General features: G+C 45.9%; 1 protein-coding gene across 1 annotated transcript in view; it reads left to right on the top strand.

Moving 5' to 3' along the window:
• Positions 1-9,754: 9,754 nt before the first annotated feature.
• The window catches only part of kcnq3 (potassium voltage-gated channel, KQT-like subfamily, member 3), a 105,741-nt gene continuing 103,365 nt past the window's right edge, over positions 9,755-12,130 (top strand). Inside the window, exons 1-2 of the mRNA XM_005746361.2 lie at positions 9,755-9,836; positions 11,548-11,995. Of these exons, the coding sequence (XP_005746418.1) occupies positions 11,682-11,995 (314 nt within the window). The 5' untranslated portion in view covers positions 9,755-9,836; positions 11,548-11,681. The remainder of the gene's footprint in view (positions 9,837-11,547; positions 11,996-12,130) is intronic.

The raw sequence follows: 12,130 nt of genomic DNA, 5'->3' as shown, positions 1-12,130 counted from the left end.
GAACCAGATTTTCTTGCCGTCTGATTAAATTCAGAGACACAAGAACCCGTTTCTTATCTGTCCGAGCTCCATCGATTTTTGTCTGTTGCCATGACAGCGGACGGTCCCACTCGTTTTGTGAAAGCAGCACCGCCTCATCACTTTGACCCTGGTCAGACAGTACTGACTCGTAACGCTCGCCGTTTCCTTTCAGTCCGAGCCCTCAGACTTCCGATCACACTCGTCTCTGAGCGGGAAGAAAAGCCTCCAGTTATTTTTATTCGTCTCCTCAGGTTTTCTTCTTTTTCCTGTATTTTATAAGTATTACATGTCAGGTTTAAGCATTTCAGCCTCTCTGAACTCTCTGCTGCCGAGTCCACTCAGTGCTTCGTTGGTGATGTTATCATGTTTCTCCTTTCACAGGCCGTAAATAACAAATACAATACAGTAAGAAGAGTTTACAGCCAGAAACCTCAGATATTCTGGCACAAATGTGGCTCACACCTGCAGCTTGACTCGGCGTGCCACAGGTCCACCTTATGTGGCAGATGTCAGGTGTGTTTATACCACATATACACTCTCCACTTTTTTGGTATATGTGTCCAACTGCTCGCTAACACAAATATCTACTCAGCCGGTCACATGGCTGTGTGTTTGGGTATAAGGGCATGGTCAAGACGACCTGCTGAAGCTCTCACTGGGAGGTTCCCACAACCATCTCTAAGGTTTAAACAGAACAGCCCCCCGAAAGAAGGGGGATACACCCAGTGAGCAGCAATCACCCCAAGCCTGTTGGTATCCTTTATTTATCCAGGTAAAGTCTCACTGAGATGAAACTCTAACTCAGATATTTAGATGTTACATCCATGCTGAAGAGCATCTCTGAACATGCAACACATCAAACCTTGAAGCGTGAGAGGACCACAGTGGAGGAACACCCTGGAGGTGGTTGCATCTCAGCTTAATTACTCCATCCAGTCACTCTGCGGGGTTACGTCCTCGCCGTGCGGCTGCACGCAGAGCCCAGTGACCCAGTGAGGAGACTGGATCCCTGCTGGGCAGGAAAATGTTTGGTTTTATGTGGCACTGGTCTGAGAAGACATTGGCCTTTCCTTCTTTGGGTTCCCTCCCTCTTCGCCTTCTTTCCTCTCTGGGATGAATAATTTACTGGTTTCCTCCCTCTCGCCATCTCTGCGCTGCAGCGAAGGGCTGATGCAGAGCGGTGATGCTCGCTCTGCAGCCTGTGGGAAGCTCTTTATTATCCCGTGAACGTCAAAGAAGGAATCTTATGAAACTCTCCTCACGGGAAATGTTGTCCATAAAGTGGACTTCTCCACTATTCCTTATTTCCATACGTGTGCTGTTCCAGTGGTGGATGCTCACATCAAACATGGTCCAAATTTCAATTATTGAGGTTACATTTTGTACTGAGACAAACTCTCTAAGCTCCGTGCTGTTCTTACCTTCTGTTTGTGGGGGGCAGCCAATCAGAAGACAGCTTCCTTGATGGAGGAGGAGCTAACTGAGCTTCTTTAAGGCAGAGAGTGAGCTGCTTTGATGGATCCAAAATAATCTCAGGAGCAGCTCCAGGTGGAGCCTTCGTCTGATGGACTCCTCTGGGTGGAGGAGCTGCGTTATACCTCCATATCGTTAGCTCCATAGCATAAGTGCCTAAGTCATTTTTTGGTCAAATTGAGATTTTTGCCTAACTTTACTCCCCTACCACTGCTGCATCATCCTGTCCGTCTGCCTATGTCATCACAAAAAAATGACTTAGGCACTTATGCTATGAAGCTAACGATATGTGTCCTCCACACTCAGAAGCCACGTGGTGATTTGTTGGATTTATCATTTATGCTGAGTCGTGAATCTCCTGGACTGTGACTGAAGCTCGGAGCTGACAGACAAAGTCGTTTTTCACGGCGGTTTGATTCACGACGACCTCAACTGAGCGAGCACTGAATCACACGGCGGCCTCACGTGTTCGCATCACGGAGGTTAACACACACCAGAGCACCATCACCTCTCGTGGAAGGAGGTGCGTCAGTCGGTTTTATTACTTAGTGACATTTAATTTATGTGCTAATGAAAAGTCTACAGCATATCCCTCACGGATACAGCAGCGCTTAAAAGGATGATTGTCTGCTGGTGGGAGCCCGCTCATCCCATCCCCGAACCAAACTGGGTCACAGAGTTCGTGGAAACTTTATCCGCAGCAAAATGAAGTGAGACATCCAAGTAGAAACAGAAAATTTATTCTGTGAGACACGTTTAAAGTGTCTGTCCATTTCTCAGTCTCATTTTGATCTCTTAGAAAGCCAAACGGCAGCTTTTAGTTACAGCTGATTGGTTTATTAAAGGTGGGCGTGGCACCCTGAAGCCGGTGTTCACAGACATCAGTGAACGCTCAACATCAGTGCCGCCGACTGAAGCTGTTGGCCGAGAACACCCAACCCCACCCTGTCGGTGAAGCACAGGCCTGGATCAGGAGCATATCCACAATGAGATGAGCGCATTGTGGTCATAAAGAGATGGAGATGGTCAGCTTTTAAACGATGCTCAGCTGCTTCTAAGAAGGCCAAGAAAATATCTCCACAACTTTACAGCACCAGCCTGAGCCGCTGGTCCTACACCGCAGAGATGATGAAGTTACTAACGATCCCAGTTCTTCTGAAAATAACCTAAATAAATTTATACCAAAGATAAATCTGCTGGCAGCTGACAGTCATTTTTATCTAGCACAGATTTTCCCAATATGTGTATTAACCTCCAAACTGCAGTTCCTGTGATCTCCACTTGAGGCAGTGAGTCAGACCCTCAGAGTTAAATTGTCCAAGTTTACAGCAGAAATAAACGTTTTTTGGTCTTTGTATCTCATCTCAGCGCCGTAATTTAAAACAACAACAGTCATCATTGTCCACATAAAGCTAAATAAAGTGACTCTGCTCAGTTTCCCGCCCCCCCCCCCCCCCTCCTCCTCCTCTCTTTGTCTGTGCAGCTGAAGAGTCGGCCACATCATGCAGATATGACACAGCAGCCTGTAACACCTTTAATTATTCAGCGGCTGGATTTCTGACAAACGCCTTGCTCAGAGTCGCCGTGGGTGGCCCGAGGTCTGCGAAGGCCCAAGCATATGATCCACATCATCTTCATCACACCAGTCAGTGAGCCCTCGCGTCCTGTGGAGGGGGACCGCTCCATCAGGCTGGAAATACTTCATCAGTGAGGACAGAGGCCATCACTCAGGACGCCCTGCCAGCAAAAAACCCTCTCACTGCACAGGTCACCCATTCAAGGTTTTTCCTTTAATTTGTCACCGCTCCACAGACACAGACTGTGAACGTACATACAGTTTTCCTTATTTATGACAGAAGTCTCAAGAAGAGTGGGATTGACCTGACTTCCTCTGTTGATAAAGGCCTTCAGGTTTGGTATGAACCAACGAGCAGTTTGAAACGGTGACGTGGCTTTTCAGTTTTCATCCATCGCTGCTCCATCGCTGTAAGAGGTGTTTTCATGGAGGACGGGGGAGGAAAGAACAGGTCCATTCAGGAGGTCTCTGTGGGCCCGAACACTGGTCGGCTCCACCTCAGTGCCTGCAGCTCTCAGACATGAAAGCTGAGGGGAGGGTGTAGAATAAAACAGAAAAACCGTCTGCTGCACCTGACAGGTGACGAGTCCAAGACCCCGGAGGACGGCGGAGACGTGGAGCCGCACGAGGACGTTTCATATCAGGTTTATCGTGAAATGCAAGCTGCTCATCTGGAAACAGCAACAGCCTCAGCGTGTTTCTGGCTTCAGCTCAACGTTACGGAGGATAATTTTGACTGTAAACAGGCAGATATTCACCCGGCTGTGACTCATTACAGTGTTACTGTTCAGAAACCCTGATTAAACACGGCTGCCAAAGTCTGAGCTTCAGTTCCCACAGTTAAACTTTGACTTTAGTCTGTTCGCGATTCATTAGCAGGTGTCTGTCTGTGCCAACTGTACTCTTTATGCCCAAGCTAGTGTTAGCTGATAACTCCGCCCACCCGTCCAGATATGGTCAGTGTGTCACCACCAACTGCCGACTTCCTGTCATGCATTAAAATTGTGCGGCCTCATCTTGTGTGTTCAGATTCAGGTTTGTGGACACAAACTGAGATTTTCTGCTTCTAAAGCACAACAAAAGTCCACATTTGGAGGCTGGAGAAGACAGTTTTCCTGGTTTCTATGGTGACGTGTCTCTACTGGATATCAAAGGATCTGAAAATATGACATTTGTCTGCTGTTAAGATACTTTTCTTACAAACTCCGCGGACTGACGTGAAATGGTGACAGTAAAATTACTGCTACCTGAGATCCGTGCATTATGTTCACCTCAGCATCGCATCTGCATCACACACATGATACATGTTTGCTTTCAGCTTGAAGTTTATTTCTTGCGGAGCAGTAACTCTTGATTCCGTCTCTGAGTGTGTTGAAATGTTGAAATGTACAGTACTGATGGTTGGTACAGGTTTGGACATGCTTTATCTTTCACTATTTCCTGTATTTGATAAGAAGAGTGAAAACTCACAGCAAGAAAACATCAATGACAAGAAGAGGCAGAGCTGAAGGTGCTCAGTCGCATCAGAGGGACAGCTCAGGTGGAGAGGTGAGGCTGATATGTTTGGACATGTGCAGAGGAGGGAGAGCAGAGGCTGGTGGACAAAGGATGATGAAGATGGAGTTTCAGTGCAGGAGGAGAAGAGGAAGATGTCAGAGTTTTTATTAAACTTGTCTCAGATAATCAGAAGCATTCATCTCAGACTTTCAACCAATGCAGTACACGCTGATAGAAATATCTAAAGTGACTTTTACAGTAACAGTTTTTATTATTACATCTATTAAACATTATGAAATCCTCCTCTACATAATGTGTAACACTAGAGAAAATATTTTTATTTTAAATCCTGAAATCTGTAGGATCTGCAAATTGTTTCTTTAACTGCAGCAGGTGTGGAGTTTATTTGTTGAGGACTTTTATTGTGAAATGCGGGAACAGGAAGAAGGCTTTTTCACATGAGTGCAGAAAAATCTGAGTTTCTAATCTGGTTCCAACAATCTGATGTAGCAACAGCCACAACGCTCACATCTGGACCACAGAAATTAAACTGTGACATCACTGCAGCTATGTCCATCTTCTACATACAGTCTGTGTGTGGAGCCATGTTTAAAGCGACATATCTGCGTTTTATTTTACTTTAAACGATGTGTCCAAACATTCATGCTGCAGGGCACTTCAGGTTCCCACCATGCTGCTGCATCATCACATAACTCCAGCTGTCAGCCGCCTGCAGGACGGATGGTCTCTGCTCGGGGACGGCGTGCTATTCTGAGCCTGTAAAATTACATGGATGACAAATCTTCTTCCATTCACGGACACAAGTATTGATCGGAGCCTTCGTCCATCAGACACCTCACACCCACAAACTGACACTTGCAGGGAGCTTTGAAATGTTCAGCCAAGCTTCATCAATCTGCTCCTGCTTAAATACCTGGCTGTGACCAGGAGGTCACAGGTTTGAATCCCGCAGGCAGGAGAGGCTTCTGAAAAGGCCTCGCAGTTTCCTGAAGAAGATTAGGGCAAAGAGGCTGTAACTCACTTCATTGGAGGATTTAATGGAGTTGAAAGCTAAAAAAAGGAAAGACCATCAGGAAAATCCATTTTCTTCTAAGCTTTATGGTCTGATTCCCATCTGTCCACCCGGAGCTGGGAAGCAGCGGACCGTCCTGTACAGCAGCAGACAGCTGGAGTCAAATTATTGCTTTTTCAATTAGAGACTCGTTCGGCCGTTTTTCATACAGATAATTAGTCAAATCCGACGACCGTTACCAATTAAGCAGAAATACTAAAGGCCACCAAGACGTGCAATCAATCTATTTTAAGATTGCTCTGTTCTTCTGGGTAAATCCTGTTAGCCTTTGTGTGGTCAAACACAGGACTCCTTCCTGGAAAGAGCGGCTCTGACTTTGTCTCATTGTTCTTCCCTGCACATCCACAATTCACTGCAGATATTTCCAGGATCCAGGCCTCGGTCGTGTGTCTGCGTTAGTGTACGTGCAGGCTGATGCATCAAACAGCCGAACTGCGTCATCAGAGTTCACATTTCCTGCTCATTTCATGATCATCACATCAAATGACCGAAAAATGACCTGAAAGAGACGGAACGCTGCAGAGCTCCGACTTTGTGCTCTTTGGAGGCAACAACGAGACGTGTGTTGTGTTCTCAAGCTTACGGCTCTGTAGTGGACAACCACTAACAACTACAACCTAAAAATCATAAAATAATTGAAATCAAAGAATCAAAATCAAAGATTTCTTAGAAACAACATTTAAACCAGAGATGTGTAAACAAGTTTCACTGGTAAATCCTGAATATAGGAAAAAGAAGAGCAGTTTCAGCAGCGTGCCTGTGTGTTTGCACATGACGCAGTAATGCTGCTGCAGTAAATGAGAGAAATCTCTCAGCACGACTCTCTGGGCATCAAATTTAAGAAATGACAGAAAAGTTTTGTTCATTCAGAGAAGATGTCCTTTATACTGTGAAAACAGCAGGTAGAAAAACAAATCGTTTAATCGCGTAGTTGTTATTTAAAATAGTATGAGGACGAGGTCTGTGTCTGTAAAAATGTAGGAAATTGCAGTTAAAAGTCCAAAATTTCTGCCCTCCTTCAAATTTCCTAACACTGTCCATCCTGATTGGATGCTTTGCCGGGCTGATTCTGGCTCCCGGGCCTCATGTTTGACACCCCTGGTTTTCCCAGGCCACAAAGATGTTTTTTTGTTTCTTGTTAGTTTTCTTGTGTCAGTGTTGTATTTTAGTTTCTCCTGTTTTTACTTTGAAGGTTAGGAGTAGCTCTTTATCCCAGATGCAGTCCTTTCATTGCTGGATTGTCTGTTTTGCGTTTCCACCACTGACAATAAATAAATGAATAAAATAATAATTGCCAGGCGTAGCCAAGTTTTAATCTCAGAGAACTTGACATTTCTAATGACTTTTTCAACTTCAAGTTATTTTCTCAGAATTTTCAGCTGGACGTCAAAATTCTGGGATAACCTGAAATGTATGGCTGAAAGTTGTTTTCAGCCATCTGTAAATTCACTCGTCCTTGTCTTCATCACTTCATCCAGTCTTCCTGCTTCCACCTTATGCAGTTTTGTGTTTCTTTCCATCCTTTCTTGTGCAGTCCAGGCCGTGCTCATCAGCGTTTAAATAAACCTCAGTCCTCGTTTTGTAGTTTTGCATGTAGTTAATCGTAACAGTGTTAGTGTGAGTCTGTGAAAGTAAACGTGGCTCCTGGATTAGTGGTGCCTTCACACATGTACAAGTTGACCTGAACAACAAAGTGACGTCTGAGTTATCAAAGTGTCCTCTTGTTATCACCTCTTCTCACTTATTATGTCCTCAGGCCAAACCTGCAACTTTATATATTTTAGAAGTGGATCCATGTGGGACCAGAATCATTAATATTCAACACTGACGCCTGCTTCTGCTTTCAGAGGAACTTCTCAGCTTTTCTGCAAAGAAATGTAAAAATCTGAGAGGAGTCAGCAGATTCACGGTGTCGGTAATGTGCAGAGAATCTCAGAGTAGACAGCGGGAGATGGCGGAGGCTGAGCTGCAGAGCCGATGACACATATGGACGTTCACGCGTTCCTTCAAACACCTGAAGCCTCCTGAACACCTGAAAATCTTTCTAAATCGACCTTTGTGATAAAATGAGCTCACAGTGTTACGATGTGCTGCCCCGCACTGTGGAGAGTATTTTCTGTCTTCACTCAATTAAAGTTCACTGAATTAAATGTAAAGTGAAAGTAGCACTCGGCTGGTAAATGAAAAAGACAAATAAACAAACGATACGCGTTCTCACACAGGAAGGTGACTAAGCTCATAAAACAAGAGCACTCTGCTCATGCGTTCTGGTTAGTTAAGGATTTAGGACAGGAAGCCTTGTGAAGATTAAAATGTTCACTCGTCTGCTCACTGTGAGAAACTAGTCCCTACCTTTGTTTCATCCACTTTTGCTTATTGCTAAAGCTTTTATTTTGGAATCAGGCTCTGCTGTAGCTTCACTTAAACTCTGGAACTGTCTGCTCCTTCAAATTAGGACGTCACCAACATCTGTAAATCTCGCGTAAAGACACAGCTGCTCTGTTTTATTCCATTCAGCTGTGCCGCACTTGTGCTGTTTTTATATGTGCTTATGAATAACCTGACCTGACACGACTTCCCTGGATGGCGCCTGTTTTAAAAACAGAAGAGAAACTTCTACGTGTGCAGAAGAAGCAGCTGGTTGTGGGGGCTGAAGGCGATGCTCTCAGGAAGCTGCTGCTACAAACTCTCTGCAGCTGCTGACTTCATGCTTCAAATTACAATGGCAGATGCTGTAAAGCAGCAAATGGTGCCGTAACATATCGCAGACTCACAGAAAGGTGTTTTATTATGATAGAATCTGCCGCCGTGCGGCCTTGTGAACACTCTGTGGTCAATAGCGTCTCCTCCCACACATTGCTGGTTCTCTGTTTAAGATCCAGCACACATTTCAAAAGGTTTGAGAATCAATCATCAGGAAGCTTTACTAACAGGAGGTTAGGGCATTTAAGGTGAGAAGTGTAACGGTCAAGGACGGTCTCCTGATCCAAATCAGGAGAGATGGAAGCAGAGGAAAATCCAGAAGGCAGGAGTCATCCACACCTGGGCAGCCAGCGAAGGCAGAAACGTCGTCAAACCAAGAAAGTCCAACACAAGCCGAGAACACAGAAGAAGAACAGGAGCGGCGGCTCCAACGCTAAACAACTACACTGAGAGCGAGTGTGTGAACTGAGACAGGTGGAACAGGAACAAATCAGAAGGTAAAACAGATTTCAAAATAAAACAGGAAGTGTTCCTGGTGGCTTATTACGTTCTTCGGTAATGAATCACGCTGCGTAGCTGCACGGCATCGTGCATTGTGAACGATGAGCGTTAAACTCCAAACAGATAGTGGAGAAGAAAAACACTTAAATAAAAATGATGTTAAATATGAAAATATCAACACTACAATAGATGTTCACATATTTTTAAAATACGGCAAATTAACATTGAAAAATCTTTGTGTAGCGCATTGTTGTACATTACAAATAATACACACTGTTCTACAGTTCATAACAACTATTTTAATAAAATGATAAAACAACAACTCATCCAAGCATTTCACTTGCCTGGGACACCTCATCCAGCAGGCCACCACCTCCACTGCCTCCTTTCAATGTGGAGCAGTAGTGGCTGCAGTCTGAGCCCTTCTGAGGAGCTGGACTCCTCACTCTGAGCCCATCCACCCTTCACAGGAAGCTAATTTCTGCCACTTACATTTAATCTTGCTCTTTTGCCTTTTAAAATACAGAGCAGTGACAGGTTTAACAAAAAGATGCTCCCTACATGTTTCTACAGCAATGTCGGAGCTGCAGCTCCATCTGGTGGTTACATAGCATTTAGGACACAACAACTTTGACATTTGGGCATCAGTTTAAATATTAATTTGATTGCATGACTAATACATCAGGTACTGACCAGGGACAAAAGGATGATTAGTTTCTAGTCGAGTAGTTGTGCACATCACTAGAAACTCAACATCACAACAGGAGAAAAGAAGGAAGACAGAGATGAGAGATAATGAGGGAAGAGGAAGTGGGCGGGACCTAAACACAGCTGAACGTTATTAAGATAAACACAACGCAGGCTGCCAAAATAACACAGGAAATAAGACAGCCTACCTAACACAGAGGAACAGAATGGAAACACAACAATGTCTAAGAACAGCAAACTAACAAATCAAAGATCACCTGAAATGTAAGAGCTGGATAATAAAACACCGGCTGTCTCACTTTTTTATGTTCTGTTCTTCCATTGTTGACATTTTTGTTGTACGCATAATGTTTCCCAGTGGTTCTTGTTTACATTTGTCTTAAAACCACTGAGTGTTTTCTCAGTGAGGTCGCTTTGATGGAAAAGGGGCGGATTTGATCGGTCTTACCTCCCTCTGTGCTCTTTCTGCATTAGTTCATCAGCTTGTGGCTTTTAGCGTCTCTGTGAGATTGTTTTAGGTCTTTGTGGTGATTTGGCATCAGCAGGTTGTTTTTGCTTCACTTTGAAGACTTTTTAGTTTTCAAGGTTTAAACTGATTTGCTGTGTTTTTTGCTTCGGTGGTTAATTTGAATCTTTTTTTGTAGTTATTTTTGTCTCCTTGCGGATTTTTGTTTTCTATGGACTCGGTTTTGTGGGGTTTGTTTCTTCTCTCTGCTTGTTTTCTGCGTCTTTTCTTTCTTTTATCTGAGCTTTTTGACTTTCAAACAACAAATATTGGCAGGCAGAGCCTCTGACCCCTCCTGGCCTCTGCACTGAAACATAGAAAACAACAGCTGACATGCAGCCATACGGGAAAATTTAAAGACACTTCATTCTGATTTTATTGAAATTTTACAAAAAGTCCAACTTTTAGAAAACGTAAACCCATCAAGCAAAGGTCAGTGGTGAGATTTGCGCTTTAAATGATGTTTCTAAAGAATCTGAAGTCCGCTCCGTGTGTCCGTTGTTTTTTAACCCTTTAAGGAGCGGAAGCTTCGTCTTTATGTAACTCTGTTTTTCTGTTTTGCCTCTGAACTAAAGAGCCCGTTTCCCTGCACATGCATGTGCACACAGGCGCGTGCACTTCTACATGACTGAGCGGATTGTCGTGCGCGCGTCTGCCTGCATCTACCTGTGTTTACAGGCGCGTTTTCCTCCTGAATACGCGATGGTGGACGCTTTCTTGAGCGCGTGCACGTATGCATGCCTGGATGTGTGAGTGCGCGCGCTCGGGGCGTTTGCGTTGCTGCTGCTGAAAGCCTCCCTCTCTCTCTCTCCCTCTCTCTCATCTTCCTCCCTGCTGCTTCTCCTCCGCTTCAGTTTCAGTATCGACCTCCTTCGCGCAGCATCTCTGCTCTTCATCCTCCGTCTCCATCCTCCCCCTCTTCTTCCTCCTCCGCCTCAGCACCGCTTCCTCTGCAGGTGGATGGAGGCTGGGAGCCCCGGAGACAGAAGCCATGGCCGGGATGCGCTGCCGGTAGGGCTCGGTGGTGTTAGCGCTCTCTGATTCCGTGTGTGTGTGTGTGTGTGTGTGTGTGTGTGTGTGTGTCGCCAGGTCTTTGTCTATCCCGTGTGTGTGTGTTTATGGGGGAGTGCTGGCTGTTTGGGAAGTGGGCAATTGTTGCTCTATTTTACAGATTATTGATTGATGGGATCGCCCGGTGTGATCAGGTGTGTTTTCGCCTCGTGTCGCGTTACACGGAGACTGTGTTCCCGGGAAAAGGAGCTGTTTTTGCGCATTAGTGGGTTTATATCCCACTCCGCGTCGGCCTCACCTCTCCGTGTGTTCTCGTGGTGATCAGCGCGTGCATGTTATGCGCGGTTTTTACGCACATTGTCCTCGCGCTGCTGTACCAGATGCCGATGCTCTCCTGTAGTAACGCTCCGTTTCTGTCTCCTCTCCCTCCATCACTCCTCCTTTCCTCCCGTTCTCCAGTCACACTGCTGAGCACCTCCCTTCGCGCCGGGGACCACATCCTTAAATGACCCGCGGCTGAGGAGAGGGGGGTGTCTCCGGATCCAGCGCCCGGATCATGGCATGCTGCCCACACCGGGCATCCAGCACTGACCATGGGGCTCCGGTCCAGGACCGTCGTTAGCGGCTCGGACGAGCAGAAGAAGCCCTCCGGCGCTCCGCCCGGGGACTTACTGGACCAAAGCACCACAGGAGCGGACAAGGATGGCGCCCTGCTGTTGGTGGCTCCGGGCCGGGATGACTACAAGCGGAGCTCCCAGGGCATCGGCATTGGGCTGCTGGCCAAGACCCCCTTGAACTACGCCCGGCCGGCCAAGAGGAATAACATCCGCAAGAGGAAGATCCAGAACCTGATCTACGACGCGCTGGAGAGGCCGAGAGGATGGGCGCTGCTCTACCACGCGTTCGTGTGAGTATCTGAATGATGAGAGAGATCCTCTCCTCGGCTCTCCGTTCGCACTTTGTTTCAGCAGTTTTCAGGCCTTAATGAAGCTGGTGAGGCTGTAACTTAATATTGCTGCTGGAAATGAAAAGCTTCCTCTTG

Source organism: Pundamilia nyererei, unplaced genomic scaffold, assembly GCF_000239375.1.
Source record: "Pundamilia nyererei isolate P.nyererei 1_Seehausen unplaced genomic scaffold, PunNye1.0 scaffold00177, whole genome shotgun sequence".
NCBI classification, from domain to species: domain Eukaryota; kingdom Metazoa; phylum Chordata; class Actinopteri; order Cichliformes; family Cichlidae; genus Pundamilia; species Pundamilia nyererei.
The sequence above is the reverse complement of the archived record's forward strand: the minus strand, read 5'-3'. Positions and strand labels throughout refer to the sequence as shown.